This window comes from Cryptomeria japonica, chromosome 3, assembly GCF_030272615.1.
Source record: "Cryptomeria japonica chromosome 3, Sugi_1.0, whole genome shotgun sequence".
Lineage (NCBI taxonomy): Eukaryota > Viridiplantae > Streptophyta > Pinopsida > Cupressales > Cupressaceae > Cryptomeria > Cryptomeria japonica.
This window is the reverse complement of record NC_081407.1, coordinates 375,073,662-375,095,942: the sequence shown is the minus strand read 5'-3', so window position 1 is coordinate 375,095,942 and position 22,281 is coordinate 375,073,662. Positions and strand designations below refer to the sequence as shown.

General features: G+C 34.3%; 3 protein-coding genes across 3 annotated transcripts; all 3 read left to right on the top strand.

Moving 5' to 3' along the window:
- Positions 1-274: 274 nt before the first annotated feature.
- LOC131874176 (uncharacterized) lies at positions 275-1,050 on the top strand. The gene is made up of 2 exons (XM_059217431.1): positions 275-604; positions 763-1,050. Exons 1-2 carry the CDS (start codon positions 275-277, stop codon positions 1,048-1,050), a joined length of 618 nt encoding a protein of 205 aa, XP_059073414.1.
- Positions 1,051-1,164: 114 nt separating this feature from the next.
- LOC131066341 (cytochrome P450 750A1-like) lies at positions 1,165-2,971 on the top strand. The gene is made up of 2 exons (XM_059218339.1): positions 1,165-2,079; positions 2,218-2,971. Exon 1 carries the CDS (start codon positions 1,165-1,167, stop codon positions 1,981-1,983), a length of 819 nt encoding a protein of 272 aa, XP_059074322.1. The 3' UTR covers positions 1,984-2,079; positions 2,218-2,971.
- LOC131855839 (cytochrome P450 71AU50-like) lies at positions 2,008-2,829 on the top strand. The gene has a single exon (XM_059217430.1). The coding sequence runs from the start codon at positions 2,008-2,010 to the stop codon at positions 2,827-2,829; it is 822 nt and encodes a 273-aa protein (XP_059073413.1).
- Positions 2,972-22,281: the final 19,310 nt, after the last annotated feature.

The window sequence follows — 22,281 nt, the reverse complement described above, 5'->3', positions numbered from 1 at the left end:
AACAAGATGAGGACTTTAACTGGTCTCATTAGTCTCATTGTATGTGTTTTTTCTTTCTGTTTTAGAGTCCAACTTAGGTAGTTTGTAAATTTACATTGCTTATGAGTTTCGTTGTTTGGAATTCACAGTCACTAGCGGCGAGCGGAGCTGCACATTTGCATGGTGAAAGAGTATCTGCCCACAACACCCATTCCACAACTTGTGCGGGAACTCATCTCACCTGATGATGATGATGATGATGATGATGATGGGAAAATAGCGTTGAATGTGGCCGATGGAGGAATTATTGAAAGTGGACGCGGGGATGCCTCCAAGAAAAGTTGGGACACAAGGCGTTGCGCCGGTGCCTTTGAATCGTTGCGACGTAGCAAAACTTTATGCTCCAACTACGCAAATGCCGATGGATGCAACGTCGTGCACGTTTCTGCTGGAGAAAGATTTGGTGAGCGGAATCAAAGTTTCTCTCACCTTCTTGCGAGAAAGGGAGAGGCGTTTTCTTCAACGCTCCGTGGCAGACCAAATCCCTTTCTCCTCCGACAAACTTCCGTCATGGGCGTGGCTATTAAGGAGACTTTGCAAGCATGCGAAAGACCTGCCGAGGAGGGCGAAAACAAGTTCTGCGCAACATCGTTGGAGTCCCTGGTTGACTTGAGCACGTCGAAGTTGGGGAGCAATCGCTTAACTGTGCTGGTCACGAATGTTTCAAAGATCATGTCAAAATCCGTGAGGCAGGATTATACCATTGTGGGAGTGAAAGACTAGGGCGCAGCAGAGAAGGACGTCTATTACTACCACAGTAAACAATATGCGTATGCTGTGTACTACTGCCATAAGTCGGCATGTACTTTGGAAGCAGGCAGGAGGATCGCAAGAGTTTGGGTGAAGGGAGAAGATGGTAGGACGGTGGAGGCGGTGGCTGTGTGTCACAAGGACACCAGCGCCTGGATTCCCAACAACATCCCATTTAAGGCGCTGAATGTGAAGCCTGGTACCCCCTCTATCTGCCTTTACGTTCCCCAAGGAGACCACCTGTGGCAGACAGCCGACTGATCAGATCCGCTTCCACCTGTGAAGTAAAACTTGTTAACCACGGTTAGACAATTTCACGACAAGCTGCTTTAAATACATAGATCAAGTATCTGTAATAAGTCAGGCTACCCAAATATGGCGTGGCTTAATTCCTCTGTAATGCAGTTGGGTTTTTCACTCATCTTCCTCTGGATAATATACAGAGTTATCACAAAAAATAAGAGAAAGAGCGACAAGGAAGAGTTGGGATTGCCACCAGGGCCACGGCCATGGCCGGTGGTAGGCAATCTCCATCTTTTGGGAAGTCTTCCTCACAAAGCTCTGGCTAAGCTGGCAACCAAGTACGGGCCCATCATGTTCCTACGCCTGGGCTCGGTGCCCACGGTGGTGGTCTCTTCTCCTGCCATGGCCAAAGAGTTTCTTAAAACCCATGATTTGATCTTCGCCAACAGGCCCCCTACATTGGCGGGCAAGTACATGACCTACGAGCGCAGAGACGTGGCGCAATCCCCTTACGGAGAGTACTGGCGGCAGATGAGAAAGCTGTGCACAATGGAATTGCTGACGCCCAAGAGAACGGAGTCATTCAGGTGGGTGAGGGAGGAAGAGGTGTCCGCCATGGTCAGATCTGTGTCGGAGGAGAGCCAGCATGGCGTGAGCCTCGTCGATCTCAGGAAGCACATCTTTTCCGTCTTACTCAACATTGTGTGCAGAATGTTTGCAGGGAGAAGTTACTCCGACCATCAACTGAGCGGAGGGCAGGAGTTTTCACAGATGGTGGCTGAGATTATGCATCTGACGGGAATAATTGTTCCGGGAGACTTCATTCCCTCTCTTGCTTTTCTCGATTGGGGAGGCTACTGCCGCCGCATGCAGGCCATCAATAAGGTATTCGATGAGTTTGCCGACAAGCTCATCGATGAGCACATTGAGCGAAGAAGGGTTAAAAAGTAGGAAAAATCGGACATTGTGGACGTGATGCTGGACATGGCTGAGATCGGAAGTGCGGAGATACAAGTCTCTCGGCTTCACATCAAAGCAATCATCACGGTCAGTAATTGTCATGGACCCTCAGAAACTACTAGCTCTTTAGTATTGTCAAATTGTGGAACTATTCATTTCGTTAATACCCAATTGCCAAATTTCTGCTTAGACCTCACTAACAAAACGAGTTTAATTCTTTCGCAGGATATGTTAATTGCTGGAGTAGAGACATCTACCACAACTCTAGAATGGGCAATGACTGAGCTGTTGAGAAACCCTCAAGCAATGTCAAGGGCACAAGAGGAGATTGAATTAAAGGTTGGAAGAGATCGTATGGTAAGAGAGAGTGATCTGGTAAGCTTAGACTACTTGCGGTTTGTGGTGAAGGAAACTCTTCGACTACATGCACCAGCGCCCTTGCTCATGGCACACGAGTCCACCCAGGGTTGCAATGTTGGAGAATACTACATTCCACCAAAAACAAGGTTATTTGTGAATGTTTGGGCAATCGGAAGAGATGAAAGAGTTTGGGAAGATCCTTTAGAATTCAAGCCCGAGAGATTTATTGGCTCAAGCATAGATGTGAATGGCCACCACTTCGAATTGTTGTCTTTCGGAACAGGAAGGAGAGGATGCCCTGGGATTTACATGGGGCTTTCTTCTGTTTACTTGGTTGTGGCCCAGCTCATACATTGCTTTCATTGGAATGTGGAGGGTGATTTGGATAGGGAGGAAACGTTTGGATTGACCCTACCAAAGAAGTTTCCTATCTCTGCTTTTCCCTCCTGGAAGCTCACCACTGACAACCCATCATAAGGTTGGATGTACAGTTGGGAGAAAAACTACTAATTGCTATTGTAATTGTGTGAAGGTTCTGCCTCTTCTTGTTGGTTAACTATTAGTCAGTCATCTTGTCATTTTAATTGCACATTTATGTGAAAGGTTAGGTGAACTATCATATCAACATTTAATCAGTCACAATTGCATGTTTATGTTAAAGTTTAGGTGAACTATCATATCGACATTTAATCAGTCACAATTGTATGTTTATGTTAAGGTTAGGTGAAGTACTATATAGACATATAGTCAGTCATCATGTCAATGGTTAGGTGAACTATCATATCGACATTTAATCAGTTCAATTGTATGTTTATGTTAAAGGTTAGGTGAACTACTATATAAACATATAGTCAATCATCTTGTCAATATAATTGTATGTTTATGTGAAAAGTTAGGTTAGGCCCTCCATATTTATGGGAAAAGTTAGATGAGGCCCTCTCTTGTTGTTGGTTTACTAAATAAAATTAAGGAATGAATATTTAAATAATATTAATAGAAGTTTCTTCTTTTTTATGTTGGAATGTTTTTAACTATTTACGATTATCTATTTTAATATGCAAGAGTCTTGATACAATTAAGAAAAAAAATGATTTTAAAATAAATTAAAATTTAAAAATCTTCTAATCTAGTGAGAAACAAATGTCATAGTTATCTTGCTATTGTAATTGCATGTTCATGTGGAAGGTTAGGTTAGGACCTCCATGTTTATGTGGAGAGAGGTGAGGCCCTCCTTCTTACTATTGACTTAGTAAATAAAATTATTGTAATTGCATGAAAGTTCTACCTCGTATTATTGGTTAACTACTAGTATAGGCATATAGTCAGTCATCTTGCCATTGTAATTGCACACTTATGTGAAAGGTTAGGTTAGGTCCTCTAGGTATATGTGGAAAGAAATTAGGTGAGACCCTACCTCTTGTTGTTCATTTAGTAAATAAAATTAAAGAATAAATATTTAAATATTATTAAAAGAAGTTTCTTCTTTCTTATGTCGGAGTGTCTTTTACTATTTACTACTTTCTATTTTTATATGTAAGTCCTGATACAATTAAAAGGTATAGGATTTCAGAATAAATTAAAATTTAAAAATCTTTTAATCTAAGGGAAAACAAGTGTCATGCAGAACCAAGAGGCATGGTAGGAGCAAATGAAAAGACTAGTCGAAAAGTGGAATCTCATTAGGGACAATAAGGTTGTTGCTTAGGTGGTGTGATTGTGATGTTGTTTTTTGCTATTAATATAGTTTTAGATGGTTCTATTTGTTTTACTTTTTGGTTTATGATGCTCATTATTAAGTCTGTAGACTTATGGTTTATTGGGCTTGTGAGACCCCTAAGACTGTTATTATTATTTTTGAATCCGGGAACTATTTTTACTGTCTACTTTACTCAGTTATTTGTTAGTTTAGTTAGTCCTTATTGTAGGAAGTATGGTAGGATTAATATGGGCTGCTACTTTAGTCTGTATATTTTTTATTACTTTTGAAGGCTAGCATCTTTGTTCTATGTTGGGTGCCTAGCTATGTGATGCCTGGGGTTGTTTTACTACTCTCTATTGTTATTGTTGTTTTGTGAGGGATCAAGGCCCTTTCCCTACTAAAGTAATAAAAAACAAGTGTCATAGCAGGAATACTTGTCTTTGTAGTATTGTAATAAAATTATTTATTATTGTTTCAGAGGCAAGTGAAAAATGTGCTGACTAGATTTCCATAGCTCACTGCAATTCTTATTTTTTGTTTTTGGATTCAACTATGAAGGATTTTTTGCATCAACTTTTTGGATCACACCCTGTGATCCATCATTAGGATTTTCTCTCCTAGAGCTCTCTCATCTTGATGATGGATCAAGAAGTGTGATCCAAAAAAATGATGCAAAAAATCCTACACAAAAAATCAGAAAGATTATAGCTTTTAGATTTGACCATGACCCCAAGCATGAATTGTACTAGGTGCAACTATGACTAAGGGTTTAAAATCAAATTATTCCTTAAAATAAATAATTCATTGATTAGTTGATTTTAAGTTTTATAGAAAAATTTCTACAAGCATGGTCAAAGTTGATTAAATTTGATTAATTAGTTTTTGATTAAGGTAAAAAAGGGTTTTTAAGGGAGGGACCTTAAACCCTTTAACAAAATGTCTAAACCAGATATATCATATTATTTGATTAATTGGTTGATTAGTTAAAATCAACCATTATTTGATTAATTAGTTGAGTTTAACTTTGATAGTAAATTTCCTAAAAGTGAATTGAAGTTCATTTTGTCAAAATGAAAATTTCAATACAATAGTACAAATCAATGCACCAACAGAATAAAATCAACACTACATTACATTATTAAATTATAGATATTAAATTAATCTATCTAAAAGTTTCAAAAAGATCTATCTTATTTTATTTTTTTAATTTATTGAATAATTTTTTATTTGATTTTTGAGTTGTCTAACCATTTTCATTGAATTATTGTAGAATTTGTAGTCAACAATTTTATATAAATATTTTTATTTCTATTTTTCAATAATAATATAAATATGAATATTATTATAAAAATTAAATTATTTATTTTTCTACTTAAAGTCATTTTAATTATTTGAGAGTTATATTTTTTTATAGGTAAGTGCTCCAAGTAATCGGGTAGCTCCCTCTATTAAAAAAAATTGAAATTATATGAAAAGTCGATAAGCCATATAAATTGGTATCAAGACAAAGTGATAAAAGTATCCTACCCTAGCCCGAATTTCTATAATTCTATCAACAACTTCTTTGAGAATAAACCCCTCATTTTCATTTAAAAAAGCAACAAATTCAACAATATTGTTTCTTTGAGTCACTCCCTTTCTATACGATTCCTAAGCCTTCTCCAACTTAGTTTTCTTATTTCCCTCATTCATATACAATAGTCCCTATCACTAAATCTCTTCATGGGAGACACCACTACAAATTAATTCATGATAATCCTTGTGCTACTATCCATGAACCTCTGCTAATTTGTAGATCCATTCTTTGGATTTAATAATCTTCATTTTTCAAACTTCAAACCTTATGTTAACATCGATCCTCAAGATAGATCCATCCCTGAAACAGTCTTTTTCAATGATTTCTATAAGACCTGACCATATAGAAGGGTTTGACCCCACCACTACCTCCTCTTTTTTTCTGGTTTGTTTTTTTTTTTGGGTGGGGGGGTGGTGAACTCTATAATTTGTAATTTTGTTTGCTTGTTTTGTTTTCCAATGTTATGTGACTATTTATTGGAGAGAATGTAAAGTAATGAGACAATCTTTTTTCGATTAAAAGGGGAGATTAAAATAAAGGATATTACAATATTTTGGTTTAAAGAAAGATTAATAAAGGATAATCAAAGGCGATCTTATTGAAAGAAGAAGAAGAAGAAGAAGAATTAAGTGATTATTACCATTCAAAATGCTCAAGATTAAGACAAGTATTGGAATGCTTAATGCTATTCAGTTTTGTAGTGTCATGAAATTGTGACCCTAGCAATTTATGACTGCATTAGGGTCCTCACGCATGCAAACTAGAATCCTCTAGCTTGATTGGAGATCAAAGACTGCTCGGCTTGCGAAAACAACTTCTTCCTTGGCCTCTGCATCACTCTTTCCGCACTCTTCCCTAGAGAAAGGGGTAGGACAGGGGCGTGACACCCCTATCCCCCCTTGGATAGGGGTGTGGCACTCTTGTCCCTGCCCTATTTTGGGGCAGGACCTTCCTAGAGCATACATTGTGGGTTGTGCAGTGAGCAAGAAAACTTCCCTGATGTCGACTCGTGACGAAATTCAAATCCACCAACATGTATCTAAGGGGCATTTGTCCTCTCATTTGCATAAGTGGAGATTGCATAAGTTGGATAGGTCGAAGTTGGGGAGATTCAAGTTGCATAAGCGATCAAGCATCCAAGCATTCAAGCATTCTTTTCCAGCATTGAGCATTCTCAAGTCTCCCTTCAAGGCTAGGTGTTGCATTCAAGTCAAGGATTCAACCATTGAAGAGGAGATCCCTTTCAACATTCAATTCTACACAAGCATTTCTATCAACATTGCTACTACAACCTCCCTTGATTTGATTTACAATTCAATCTTTCATTTAAATCTACTTGCAAGTACTTTCTTTCATTACTTGGTTAATTCCAAAATTGGGGTTTGACCTAAAGGCAAACCCCCAATCCCAACACATTTCCCTCTCTTTTCTATGTGTAGGTTGCAAGTACGTAGTTGTACTTTCAAATTCGGGCTTCATTTACAGAGGTGGAAAAACCCTTTTCATTTCGTGGATTTTTTGGAGTACCGTGTACATTCCTGCCACGGTCCAGACAACTTTTCATCAAATTTTGCAGGGTGACTTTGTATCGATGTTTTACTGCCAAATCCAGGTGCACAGCTGCATCCCCTATTCCAATCTCAAGCTATAATCGATTCTTTGTCACTTTTGCATTACACAAGTCAATCAATTACCTTTCCAAATCACACAAAGGAAGAAGGGATCATCCTAACATTCTTAATTCATTCAAACTTCAATCTATCATCTTTGTGTCGAGATTGAATCTAGTGAATTATCCCTTATCTTCCTAATGTAATGGTGAAAAGTGCTTGAAGGATAATCAATAGCGAAAATCTCATCTCTCTTTGAGGGAAAGGGTAGTTTCCTTCTTGATCTATCATTCACCATTTTCCCACCATTACAAGTTTATTGTGTTAATAATTGACTTTATAATTCTTGTCAAATTTTTACATGTTATAGTTACTTTGGTTTTTTACATCTAATTTAATCTTATCACATCTTATAATTGATCTTAACATTAATATTTAGTCCATTAATTATGTTGGAATTACTTAATTTAAGTCTTGGAGAAAAGTGCAATTACATTTGGTATTAGAGCCAAAAATTGGGCTTTCGAGTTGTTAGTTCTTGAATCTCTTCTTATTTTTGTGTCTTAGTTAAGAGTGAAAAGACTCTATAGATAAATACATAAGATCAATTTCAACAACCACACATTATAAATTATATTTAATTTAGATTAGATTGCACTAGTCATTTATAGAGAGAAACATAGTGTGCTATGCCACATATACTTTTAAAAATAAAAATAAAAAATAGAATGAAAGATATTCTTAATATAGCAATATGTATTAACTATTTCTAAGTTGTATATACCTAATTACCAATACTTCAACATATAAAATGGTTATATTGCTAATTTTGTTAACAATGACATATCATTTGAAAAAAAGAAAAAATCGTAATTATTTGTTATGAATATATGAGATGATCCCTCACATAATATCCAATATAGAAAATATGCATAAATTAGCACTCTAAAAAGTGAAATTGTCTTTTATTACAATTAACATGAAAATAAATTGAATTGTCACTAATGAAAATATAAATAAAAACATCTAATTCTTTATTAATAAGAACACCAAACCATGGAATAATGGTATATTACACTTATTATCCTTAGTCAATTAGAGAGAGTTTACGGTCATCAATTTATAGACAAGGATAGGGAGTGACAATGTATAAATCATTACATTATTCCTCACAAGAAAAATATGAGAAGTGTCTCACATCAGTTGAGACCCCAGTAAGTGCATCATGTTGGTTGATTTCCTAGAGAATACAAAATATCTTACCAATACCCTTTGTAGGATAGATCTTTTATTTGTGTCTCACAGCCAGTTACCACACTATGTGGATGAATAGATTGATCATTGCTACCACTTAATTTACAGTGTCTTTTTCTAACATTCATGTAAACAGTTTATGGTCATTGTTACCACTTAATTTATATAATATATGCATGTATCTCTTGTAATGGTTAAAAAATTAGGGTTACGGTTAAATTAAGATAATAAAACCACTAGATTACCTTATAATTAAACATTACATTAAAGAGGAGATGAATCTAATAGATCTAGACATGAAAGACCAAGATTCTAATTAGATTCTTGGTTCCTTGGATATGGATTTCTCCTCTTTGAGTTGAATTGAATTGGATTGTAGTATATTAAGGAAAAATAGGTGATTATTGAAGTTGTTTGGCAGAAACAATGAGCTACAAATGTTGTACAGAGCCACCAACCTAAATCTGGGCAAAATAAGATGTGACGGATTTGTTCCTAGAAGTTTGACCTGATTTTTTGGGACCAGGTAGTATCAATTTGCCATGGTCCTCCGAATTTTCTAATGTCGAAAGATAAACCTATTCGTCTCTATGAATTATGTTGATCCTCCTGAACACAACTTTGTACCTATTGCTTACACACAAAAAGAAGGGAGAAATTGTTGGGAATAGGGGTTTTCCTAAGTCAAACCCCAATTTAGGAATTAACCTTGAATGAAATAATGCAAATAATGAAATAAATGTTGAATATATATACCTCAGATCTATAATTGTTGATGATGATGTTTTGCTCTTTGAATGTAATCACAAATATTGTATGAAATAGCATGAACATGACAAAATCCTAATCACACACACATGCTCGCATAAGGATTGACAAGAATTTTCTCCACAATACTTGATGATGAATATGTAGCCTTCAAGATATTTGAAAATGCTTGATAATGAATGATTCACGGATGCACAAATGTTAGATTTCTTGTAGATGGAGACTTAGATCCAAAATGAATTGATATAATGTCTTTATATAGGTTTCTCTAGGTAAATTACTGATAAAGGCCAACCTCCAATAGTCATGTATAGCCACGAAGATAAATTTTCATCAAGAAAATACAACACTCACCCTATTTCAAATTTGGGCTCCTTTGAGGGACACCATGGCATTTTAGGGCGCCATGATCCACACCAGGATGTACCACAACCTGGTCCCACTACAAAGGGGACCAAAACAAGATTTCAGGGAGGTGGGTATCACTTTGTGGGACCCACAATAGGTTGTTCATGATATCAAAGTTGGGTAATTAGCACAAATCGAGCCTAGAGAGGTGATGGAGATGGACCATGCTAAACTAGGGGCACAAACACTTTCACCCAAAAAAAATACAATAGGATTTACAGTATAATATTTGAAAAAAATGTTTCAACATCCCAACAACCAGTCATGATATCTCTAGTAGGAGATGACAATGCATATCCACATTCACATAAAAAATAACTATAACATATTTATTTATAAATGATTATTTTTTTTTAGAAATTATAAATTTCTTTTTGTGGGGCTTTGTCACATCTATATTTTGTGTTTCTCAACTTTACAAATTTAATAATGGGACAATAGGCTCTGAAGATGACTTTGTACTTGTGCGCATTTATTTTAATAAAGTATTCCTCCATTCCTATATTTTATTCTAGAATGGGTGATTGGGTCAAATGGAACACAATAATTGCACACTATGCTTACCCACCTTCAATAAAATACAAAACTTTGCACCTAGAAATTGTTGGACATTGCTACTGCTAGGATATGTTGTTGTCATTGATGTTAAAATATTCCTGTTATTTCTCTAGTGTTTGCAGATTGGGAAGATTTTATGATCCGATTTGTAGTTTTGTATTGGTGCTTTGCATAGTTTAGTATGTCCCCTAGTATATTCCAGTGTGATCAAATCTTGAGCTAAGATTTTGGTATATTGTTTGGGATGATCTTATGCATCTTCATTTTAGATACTTCATGATTTGGTGCTCCGCGAGTGATCTTTCTTCGTGACAGTTGTTGATTGGTTGTGTTATTGAGCTTTCATATGTTGATTGGTGAAGATTTGATAAGTGGTATTGGTGCAGTTGTTTCTAATTATTCTAATGTGCTTGTTGGTGTTTCCTAATTTTTTCCTATTTGTTTTGATGATCCACATTGATCATTGTATGATTTTTTGGTGGTTTTCATGAACCGATGACATTCTTTGTGGTATGCAGTATTTCGGGTGGTGTAGCATGTTGTTGTTTTAAATCATCAAATTGATCTGGTGGTCGATCTTTGTATCTTGTGATGTAATTTTGTAATTATGAGTTAAGGGTTTAGCTGACCTTGTTGTCAAGGTTGATGATTTGTATATATAGGTGATATTGTCATATAATTTTGGTGTCGAGGTTGCGTCTGCATTATTAGAAAGTGGTGTATGTTTGATCAAATGATTCATCATTTGGAATTGTGATTGAGGAGAGATTCATGTTGTTGAGAAGACATTTGTGCTTAACCGGAAATGTAATTAGGAATTTGGAGATATTATTCCTACAGTTCATTTCTTTCGGATTGTAGTTCGAATCTTCTTGTAAGTCAATGAGACTTCCTTGAGGGTTGTAGCCTTCTGGGTCATTTATTTGAGCAGTGAGCTCTAAGCACTATGCCTGAATGGCATGTGCATTCCCCATTGTATCATTTACACATACTATTGTAGAGTATCATCCTACTATGGGTAGGTTCCCACCATGGTTTTTCCCTTAACCTAGTTCTCTACGTCAAAAATATTGTTTTTATGTCTTGTGCCTTCAATTTGCTTATCTTTACTATTGTTGCACTTTATCATATCTATTTTTTTGGTTAAGTTAGTAGATCTGGTGAAGACTGATTCACCCCTCCCCCCCTCTCAGTCTTCCTTCATTATTGCTGCCAACAATTGGTATCAGAGATAGATCCTCCAAAAGAAGCTTAACCGCTTGAGGAGATCTGGGATGGCAATTGCAGGTGTTATCTTTAAGAAAGACAGTCTGAGATTTGATGGAAGTAACTATGCTATATGGAAGAACCGGATGGAGATGCACTTAAAATATCTTGGAGAATATTTCTAGAAGATTACAAAGAATGCCTAATCTATTCCTCAGAATAGACCAGTTACTGCTAATGAGATCAAGGAAGTTGAACATAATATTAGAGCGAAGGAAGTATTGCTTAGTGCCCTGACTGATTCTGTGATGACAAATTTAATGGGACTTCAGACTGCACATGAGATCTGGGAGAAGCTTGAAATCATGTAGGAAGGAGAGAAACAAGTGAAAGTTGCTAAGTTATAGAGTTTGAAAGGAAAGTATAAAATGTTGAAGATGGGAGAAGGTGAGAACATACACTCTTTTCTGGCTAAGATAAATGACCTTGTCCTAGGCATTAAATATGTTAATAGAACTATTGAAGAATATGAAATAGCTGGTAAGGTGTTGAGATCTTTGCCTTTTGCTTATAAACATAAGGTTGTTGCTATTGATGAGATCCAGAGTGTGACTACAGTGACAAGAGATATGCTAGTTGTAAAGATTACTGCATTTGAGCTAAGCAAATTTGGAGAATCACATGGAAAGTCTGAAACATCATTTAGAGCAATAACATTTGTAGCCAGAAAGAAGAACTATGATCCTGATGAGTGCAAAATATCTAGATATGAAAGAGAGAGAAGAGAGATGGAAGAGAAAGAAAAAGAGTTGGATGATCTTGAAGCATTGATTTCCCAGAGATTGCCTAAAGGAGACGGTAAATATGATAGAAATTTTCCTTTGAAATATATCTCTTGCAATAAGATAGGACATTTTGTTTCTAGATGCTCGGAGAGAATGACTAAATATGATAGGCATGATAATTTTGATAAGCATGATAGGAATGATAGATATGAGAAGCATGAGAAGTATTATAAGCCTTACAAGTTTAACTGGAAGTGTAGAAATCAGAAGAACTGTTATTGTGTTGTTGATGAAGGTGTTACAGATGAAGAATCAGAAGGAGATGAAGTTGTATTTCTTTCCATTAAGGAACATGGACCTGTACCTATTGATTCCGCAAGCTACATTGTTGAGGAGAAAGCTTTAGCTGGTAAAGTTGAAGAGAAAGATGAATGGGTGATTGACAGTGGTTGTTCACATCATATGACCGGTGATAAAAGCAAATTTGTGAGTATGGAAAGATATGATGGTGCAATAGTGAGATTTGGAGATGACAAAGCCTGTGTGATCTATGGGAGAGGTTCTATTTCTTTTGATGGTAAGGATAACACTAATGATATCTTGTATGTTGAAGGTTTGAAGCATAATCTTTTGATTGTTGGACAGATGGTTGATAAAGGTTATGATATACATTCAAGAATGGAAAATACAAAATCCTAAATATCTCTGGTATAGAGATTGCATCTGAAACTAAGACTAAAGGTAACATTTTGCATTTCAATGCCGGTGAGAAAAGTTATTTGATTGCTTAGATTGATGAAAGTTGGTTGTGGCATAGGAGAATGTTTCATGTTAACATTGATACAATGATTAAGATAAGTTCTACGCAAGTTTTTAGAAATCTTTCTAAGATTGTTAAGCCTACTAATCCGGTATGTAAAGAATGTTAGTTGGGTAAGCAAACAAGAATTTTTTTCAAGAGAAAATAGTATACATCTAATGGATTGCTAGATCTTGTGCATACTGACCTGTGTGGACCTACAAATGTTAGAAGTGTGCAGGCTGATAGATATTTTATGCTGCTAATTGATGATTATTCTAGGATGATGTGGGTTGTTTGTTTGAAGGAGAAATTAGAAGTATTGGACAAGTTCAAGGTATTCAAAGAAAAGGTGGAGATTGAGTCTGGATTGAAGGTGAAGTGTATGAGATCTGATAGAGGTGGAGAATTTTGTTCTAGTGAATTTAATTCATTCTATGAGAAGCATGGGATTAGAAGACAATTATCTTCTCCTAGAACCCCTCAACACAATGGAGTTGTTGAAAAGAAGAACAAAATTGTCTTGGATGCTCCAAGGACTATGTTGATTGAAGGAAATGTTCCGAAGATCTACTGGAGAGAAGCTATTAGCACTATTGTCTACACATTCAACATTGTTCATATTAAAGGTGATATCGGTAAGACTCCTTATTAGTTATGGTTTGTTCATGTTCCTGTACTGTCAGATATTTCAGAGTATTTGGTAGCAAATGTTATATAAAGAGATATAAGGATATAAGAAAGTTTGATGCTAGAAGTGATGAAGGAATTTTCATGGGATATTCAACAAAGAGAAAATTCTACCAGTGCTACAATAAAAGACTGAGAAAGATAGTACAAAGTGCAAATGTGAAGGTGGATGAGAACCTTGGGGAGGAGATTAGAGCATGTGGAAATGATGATGGATAGCATGTTATTTTAGCCCCTGTTAAGACCGGAGCATTAAAGAAGACTGATCTGGTAGAGACTGTTAACCCGGATGTTGTTGTTGTCGGTGAAGAGGTGCAGGAACCTAAAAATCAGAACAATCAAAAGACTTTGAGGTATGTAAGATTGATTCATTCTAAAAATCAGATTATTGGCGATAAAAATAAATGTGTGATGACTAGAAGAAGGTTAGATGTTGAAGAATTGTATTTAATTTCTAAAGTTTAACCTAAAGATGTTGTTGAAGCTTGCAAAGATGAAAATTGGATGAGAGCTATGGAAGAAGAATTAGATTAGACTGAAAATAACAACACATGGGAGCGTGTGCCTAGACCTACACATAAGAACATTATAGGTACTAAATGGGTGTTCAGGAACAAATTGAATGAGGTCGGTGAAGTTGTCATAAATAAAGCTATATTAGTTTGCAAAGGATATTCACAGAATGAATGAATTGATTATGAGGAGACTTTTTCTCTGGTGGCCAGACTTGAAGTTGTTAGACTGTTGTTTGCATATGTTTCTTATAAAGATTTCAAGGTATATCAGATGGATGTCAAATCTACCTTTTTGAATGGTGATCTTGAGGAAGAAGTCTACATTGAGAAACCTGATGGATTTTCATTATCAGAAGATGGAGACATTGTATGTAAGCTGAAGAAATCTCTTTATGGATTGAAGCAAGCCCCTAGAGCGTGGTATGCTAGATTAGATAAATATTTGTTAAAATTGGGATTTAATAAGGGTGTTGCTGACAGTAATCTATACTTTAAGATTGAGAATGATAAAATATTGATAGTTTGAGTCTTTTTTGATGATATTATCTTTGGATGAGATGATAACTTGAGCATGAAGTTTTTCGGTGATATATAGAAAGAATTTGAGATGACTATGATTGGTGAGATGAAATTTTTCTTAGGTTTGTAGATTTCATAAAATGGAAAAGGTTAAGTACAAGGTAATGAGTCACAAATTCATAGAAGTTTGTGCGTTGGAAAACATGCTCTTAGAAATGAGGGCCCATTTTCCAAAAACAGGGTCTCGTATTTGCTTCGGGCCCCCGAGCCAAAAGGTAATGGGGGCCCAAGGTGAAAATAAATGAGCCCCCATTTTGTTCTAAAAGGGGGCCATCTTTCAAACAAAATGGGGTCCCATTTTTTAGAAACAGGCCCCTGTTTCGAAATCATATTTTACCCTTTTTTCAAGCGGATTTTGTCATTTTCACCCTACAATTGAAGTCAGAAAAGGAGATCAAAAATGGGCCCCCGTATTGTGGACTCCATTTCAAGCCTCCACCACTATCTCAGGTACACATTCAATCATCCATTTTCACATTTTATAATTTTCTTGTATATTTTTCCTGTTTTTTGAGTATTATTTAAATTTTTTGGGTATTATTTTAGTTTTTTTTTGAAGTAGCCTATAAGTAAATTTGTGTTTACATTTGTAAATTCTTAATTTTGATTTGAAATATTTTTCAACAGTTAACCCTAAACCCTAATCAACAAATTTACAAATCAAAATCAAATCTAGATAGTTAACAAAACAAAATATAAAATTTACAAGATACAAGATATCTCAGAAACATCAAAACCAAAACCAAATCGAAACAAAACCGAAACTAAATGGAAATCAAAATGAAAACCAAAACCAAATCGAAACAAAACCAAAACTAAATGCAAATCAAAACGAAAACGAAAAACAAATCAAAACAAAACCGAAACTAAATGGAAATCAAAACCAAATCCAAACCAAACTGAAACTAAATGGATGTATCAAAACCAAAACCAAAACGAAATATTCATTAAGAATTAGCCATTGACATAGTCAAATTATTATAGATTCGATAACTATTTTCCTATTATTCAATGACATGACATAATAGGACCAATTATGGACCTATTATGTCATGTCATGGCATAATAGGACATATTATGCCATTATGTAATATTAAGTCGTGTCATGGCATAATAGGAATATAGTAGGTCCTATTATGCCATGTCATGGCATAATAGGACACATTATGCCATGACAGAAAATTATGTTCCTATTATGCCATGTCATGGTATGATAGGACCAACTATGGACCTATTATGTCATGTCATGGCATAATAGGACACATTATGTCATGATGGCATAATAGGACACATTATGTCATGATGGCATAATATGTCCTATTATGCCATGACATTGCATAATAGGTCCATAGTTGGTCATGTCATACCATGACATGGCATAATAGGACCTATTATGCCATAATGGCATAATAGGTCCTATTATGCCATGAAATGGCACAATAGGACCGTTAAATGTTTCTAGGAATTATTCTTTTAGGTATTGGGCCTTTCAACCAATAAACGAAAAAAATTCACCACTTCTAGCAAGCCACCATTCCAATACTTTAAATTAAACATATGTACCAAAATTGTTCTTAATCCTCATTAGGCAATACAAAAGTTACCACTATTAGTTATCGGTACCTTTCTAGTGCCTTGGATCATTTTTAGGTGACCATGTGGCCTTTTGGGCTATTCTAGTGGGTTATGGGAAGTCAAAAAAATAGGTGAGATGTTTTAAATTTCATGGATTAGACAAAATCCATAATTAAAACCACAATTTCAGCTAGTGGACATTGGGGTTTAACTAAAAATTCATTTTAGAAGAGGGAAATCCAAATGTATAACCTTAAAAGTAATTAATATTACTCTTCAAATTTTAGATATCAAAGTTTAGGCTTAGGTTTATGCCATGTCATGGCATAAAGGTCCTAATATGGTCCTATTATGTCATTTCATGGTATAAAAGGACCAATTATGGACACATTATGCCATGTCATGGCATAATAGGACACATTATGCCATGATGGCATAATATGTCCTATTATGCCATGACATTGCATAATAGGTCCATAGTTGGTCCTATTATATCATGTCATGGCGTAATAGGACCTATTATGCCATGATGACATAATAAGTCCTATCATGCCATGAATTTGCATAATAGTCCACCTATTATTCCATCATGGCATAATAGGTCCATAATAGGACCTATTAAGCCATGGCATGACATGATTTTCTCGAATTGCCAACTTCATCGTCTAATTCATCTCCAACACTCAAGTACTAATTCAACATGTTTACTTAGTATGATAGGACCAATTATGGACCTATTATATCATGTCATGGCATAATAGGACCTATTATGCCATGACGGCATAATAAGTCCTATTATGCCATGACATTGCACAATAGGTCCATAGTTGGTCCTATTATATCATGTCATGGCATAATAGGACCTATTATGCCATGAAGACATAATAAGTCCTATTATGCCATGACATTGCATAATAGGTCCATAATAGGACCTATTAAGCCATTACATGACATGATTTTCTCGAATTGCCAACTTCGTCATCTAATTCATCTCCAACACTGAAGTGCCAATTCAACATGTTTACTTAGTATGATAGGACCAATTATGGACCTATTATGCCATGTCATGGCATAATAGGACCTATTGTATCATGTCATGGCATAAAAGGACCTATTATGCCATGACATTGCATAATAGTCCACCTATTATGCCATCATGGCATAATAGGTCCATAATAGGACCTATTAAGCCACGACATGACATGATTTTCTCGAATTGCCAACTTCATCATCTAATTCATCTCCAACACTGAAGTACTAATTCAACATGTTTACTTAGTAAATGACCACTTGGAGAGGTTACCATCTAATACATTAGTACTATTCCAACATGAAGTACTAATGTAACATGTTTACCAGAACTGTGACTTAATTACTTATTGTATAAATTACTTTATATATCTTGATCTTATTTTACTTTTTTTACAAGTTCATGTATGGAATATTTTATATTGATTTTAATAGTTGATGCATTTTACAAGAAATGAATGCATTAAATTGAATATATAATAGATTTATGAAGTTTCAAAGAAAGTTTTTATTAAGTTTTGTGCGCAAATTTTATATTTAAAGATTCAATAGTATGTACATGTATAATTTTTTAAGTTCAATATTATATTATATTTCATGTGTATCTCATTCAATAACATATAAATGTTACTATTTATAAATATTTTTTTTAAAACTAAAATAGATTCTTCTTTGACATAGAGTTGTATATAATTCATTTATATCTTTATATATGCAGGAGCTCTTTGTTATCATGGATGTCTTTGACATAGATGAATTGTTAGGTGAAAATCCCCCACCACCACCCCCTCCTCCTCCACCTCCACCTCCACCCCCTAGATTGGACGAAATTCATTTAAGAGAACGAATTAATGAAAACCTACAAGTGATTGAACAAAATATTACTGCTATCCAAAATGAGCCAATCACCCCCCCCCACCACCATCTTCTAGAGTTTGCAAAATCAATGCAAATTGTTGTTGAGTCAGTTAGATCTGTTGATTCTCAATTAGATCAATTTCATAGACAACAACAAGAGTTGCGTGATTTTTATGCCGATGGTTTAACTTATAGGCAAATCACTGATCTTAAAGTAACCAAAGCTCATTTATGTCCATATTTTACTAACCCAAAAACAAGAGAACCAATGTAACCTTGCCAGAAAAGAATTTCAAATAGGAGGTGTGATCATCCAGAAATGGCTAGACACTTTTGGGATAGATGGTGGAAAGTTTTTGATTATCCACCACATCATAATTATGAGGTCCCTTTATATTTTTTGAAAAAATTATACTGTGAGTTTGTAATGCACCGAAAACCAAATTATTTTGATATTAAGTCATTCCGGGGTGTTGGTCATGGAATGCCACAGCATAGATTAGGGACATGCAGTAATAATCCCCTACCAGATCCACCCATAGTTCCACTTGTTGCTCCATCGATTCCTGTAGATGTGCAGAATACACCATTCATTTCAACATTAGATGCTTTGACTTCCCTCACAGGTAACCTGAGTGAGAAAGTTGCACACATGGAATCTTCTCCTCAATCGATGCCACATATGTGTACGAGTTGTCATCAGATGTGTGTAGGTCCTACTGTTAATCCAGGATCCGCTTCAGTTGCAGATGAGCATGATGCAGCAGATGATACTATGATGACATCATATATGGATTTTCTTTGCTCTAATAATCATCTTGAGCAGGTATAGATATATACATGTACATGTCAATCTAATACTTCATTAAATATAGGTATAAATTAAGTGCATGTCTTTTTTTTAATACAATCTAATACTTCATTAAATAAATTTGGTTTATGTAGATAAGAACTACACCAAATGTTCGAGTCAATATTGCATCTAATCCTACACAGCTTGGCACACCTTTTGGGGTATAGTATCAATTTCTATCTAGACATTGTACTAGCTTTTTAAGTTAATATGTTATCATCATATACTATATAAATTTTTATGTTGATACACTGAATTCTTCTTTCTCCAAGCTTTAGGTCATGAGGGACCCTCTACATCACATCAAGAAGAGGGTGTGACAACTATGACACCATCTATTGTATGTATCTTAGAATTCATAAATTAAATATGAACTCTTACAACATTGTAACTTAACTTGAAATTATTTAATACACACACACACGCACATAGATATGTGTGTGTGTGTGTGTGTGTGTGTGTTCAATAAATATGATTTCATTAAATGCATGTTTGCAGGTGGACACTACTATCAAGATAGGCTATCCTCGTCATTTTTACCAGAGCCAATTTGAACGCACACTGACATCCTTTGAGGTCCTAATATGTAATACTTATTTTGACCTTATTTTGACACTTAATTTAAGATTTAATTGGACACTTTGAATTTGACCTTGTACAGGACTTAGTTAGCACTACATTTGGCATTAATAGTGCACAAGATATTGCTAGAGGAGATACTGGTAGAGGAGATGAGCAACCTTATGTACGATATTTTATTATATGATTATTTAATCAAATTATAAATGTTCATTTTTATTAAATAATAAAAATAAATAAACACATGTATGTGCTCATGTTCGTTATATCATGTTTCTTATCTTGTATACAAGATGGTACAACTATCGAGCATATAGTACATGCAGAACAAGTTACTGGAGTTGATGTGTGCACACATATGGTAAGTTTGTAACTTAATTTATGATTCCAACTGTATTTGATAAATGATTATCTTTTAATAGTTAATCAAGTATTTTAATATTATTTATTTCTTGTACAGCATGAGACGGGTGGATCCGGTCCACGTCCCGAGGAGAAGAGACCACAAGATGTTATCGATGATAGCACTTAGATTTTACTGTTTATTTGGCTCTGATATGATGTACATGTACTATTTTATATGATATGTATTTTTTTATGGACTTTACACATTTGTTTACATGTGTAATTTTTTTTTAACATTTTATATATTGTATTGGACGTGCACATACTTTATATATATGGATAGTTGCATAATAGGATTAGATCGTATATATTTTGTGGATTACATATATATATGCACATTAGATATTATGTGGAGTTCATCATGTTACCATCCAGATATATATGGATTATGTGGACTTGAAATTTTATTTATGGAACTTGTGCTTAAATAACCTTATATGGATTATGTGGACTTGAAATTTTATTTATGGAATTTTATTTAAATAACTTGTGATTAGATAAAATAAAGGTGTACATCATGAGCTAACAATGATGATAAGACCAAAGTATCAAAACATATCTTATAATTATAACATATTTTAAACTAAATTAAAAAGTATTAATCACCATAGATACGCAAAATATATAATCAAATATATAATTACCATTACAATAATAATGATGATAAGAGAAAAGTATCAAAACATAGGTTTAAATATATAATTACCATTTCAATAACAATGATGATAAGAGCAAAGTGTAAGGAACAAAGTAGGTGATATAGTGGGGTCCTTACAAGTAGAACGAGTGGGCTATGTATGAAAATAAATTTACCCCATAGAATATATAATATATTGAATAGAACTTGATTAAAACATAATTATCTCATTCATAAATTTGACCAATAGTCTCTCATTTATGTATATTACACAAAGTGTAATCAAGCAGACCTATCTAAAATTAAAAATAGTCTATTTAAATTATAATAATAAGGATATATATCTCTCAAAATACAACATAAAGTATGTACAAACAATAGTAGTCATTGAGGCCAAGTCTACTCTGAGAGACCTGGAAAAAAAATACACATATGATTAGTTTTTATAATGAGGATGCATTCAATTTAAAATACAACATAAAGCATACATCACGACTCTTCAAAGGGATTTTCCTTAAGGGTACAAAACTTTAACTTATTTGTAATTATTCAAAATGAAACATAAAGTATGCACAAATAACTTGGTTTTCATTAATGCCTTCTACTTGTGTTAGACCTGAAACAAAATTACTAGATTAGATTTTATAATTATGATGCATGATTTAAAATGCTATATAAAATATATATCATGACTTTTAAAAGGGAGGTGGATTAAGGGTTCAAATTATAACTTACTTGTATATATTCATTCTGTTATACCATATGCATCCTCTCTATTTTTGAAAGCATCTATAATTGTCTTGTGGTCTTCCATAGAAAGAATCCATAATTGTTTATTAGCAGGTTTTCCACGATATATCCAATTTTATATTATTTGCCACTACCAAATGCGAGTAATGTATAATCTTCTTCTCTAATTCATAATCTTCAAATGTGGGCAATCCATTCTTTCTTGTTAGATATTTGCATAGCTAGGTGCCAACAACAACCACAGATCATGTTGGATAGTCATAACCATCATCATCTACTCGAGGAGTGGTTAGCTTATGTTTTGGCTCTACACATCAATCCGACCAATACTCTATCCCCTCTTCATTGTCCTCTGGTGCAACAACAGCATAGACATGTCCTGTGTACAAAACAATTTTATTTTAATATTTAATGAGAAATAAAAACAAAAATATACACTGTAAGATTTCATATATGTACTTGTAGACACCTAAAATTGTCCTATCTAATTAAATAAATATTTTTATTTATTTAATTATTTTATCCTAATTCCTCTATTAATTAAATAAATCTTTATTTATTTAATTAATTCATTTATCCATTTCTAGCTTTATTTCTCATTTAAATAAATACTTTTATTTATTTAAATAACCCTTCTCCTAAATTAAATAAATATTTCATTTATTTAATTGATCCCACTTCCTCTATTAACTAAATGAATCTTTATTTATTTAATTAATTCATTAGCCTTTTCTACTTATGACACATGTCATTCATCTCTTAATTCTTACACTACCTACCATCTTATTATTTTCTT

Excerpts from the sequence above, each read along its gene's own strand:
- LOC131874176 (XM_059217431.1), top strand. The coding sequence starts at position 275 with ATGGAGGAATTATTGAAAGTGGACGCGGGGATGCCTCCAAGAAAAGTT. Across the intron at positions 605-762 it reads CGAAAGACCTGCCGAGGAGG|GGCGCAGCAGAGAAGGACGT; the intron begins GCGAAAACAAGT and ends GTGAAAGACTAG.
- LOC131066341 (XM_059218339.1), top strand. The coding sequence starts at position 1,165 with ATGGCGTGGCTTAATTCCTCTGTAATGCAGTTGGGTTTTTCACTCATC.
- LOC131855839 (XM_059217430.1), top strand. The coding sequence starts at position 2,008 with ATGCTGGACATGGCTGAGATCGGAAGTGCGGAGATACAAGTCTCTCGG.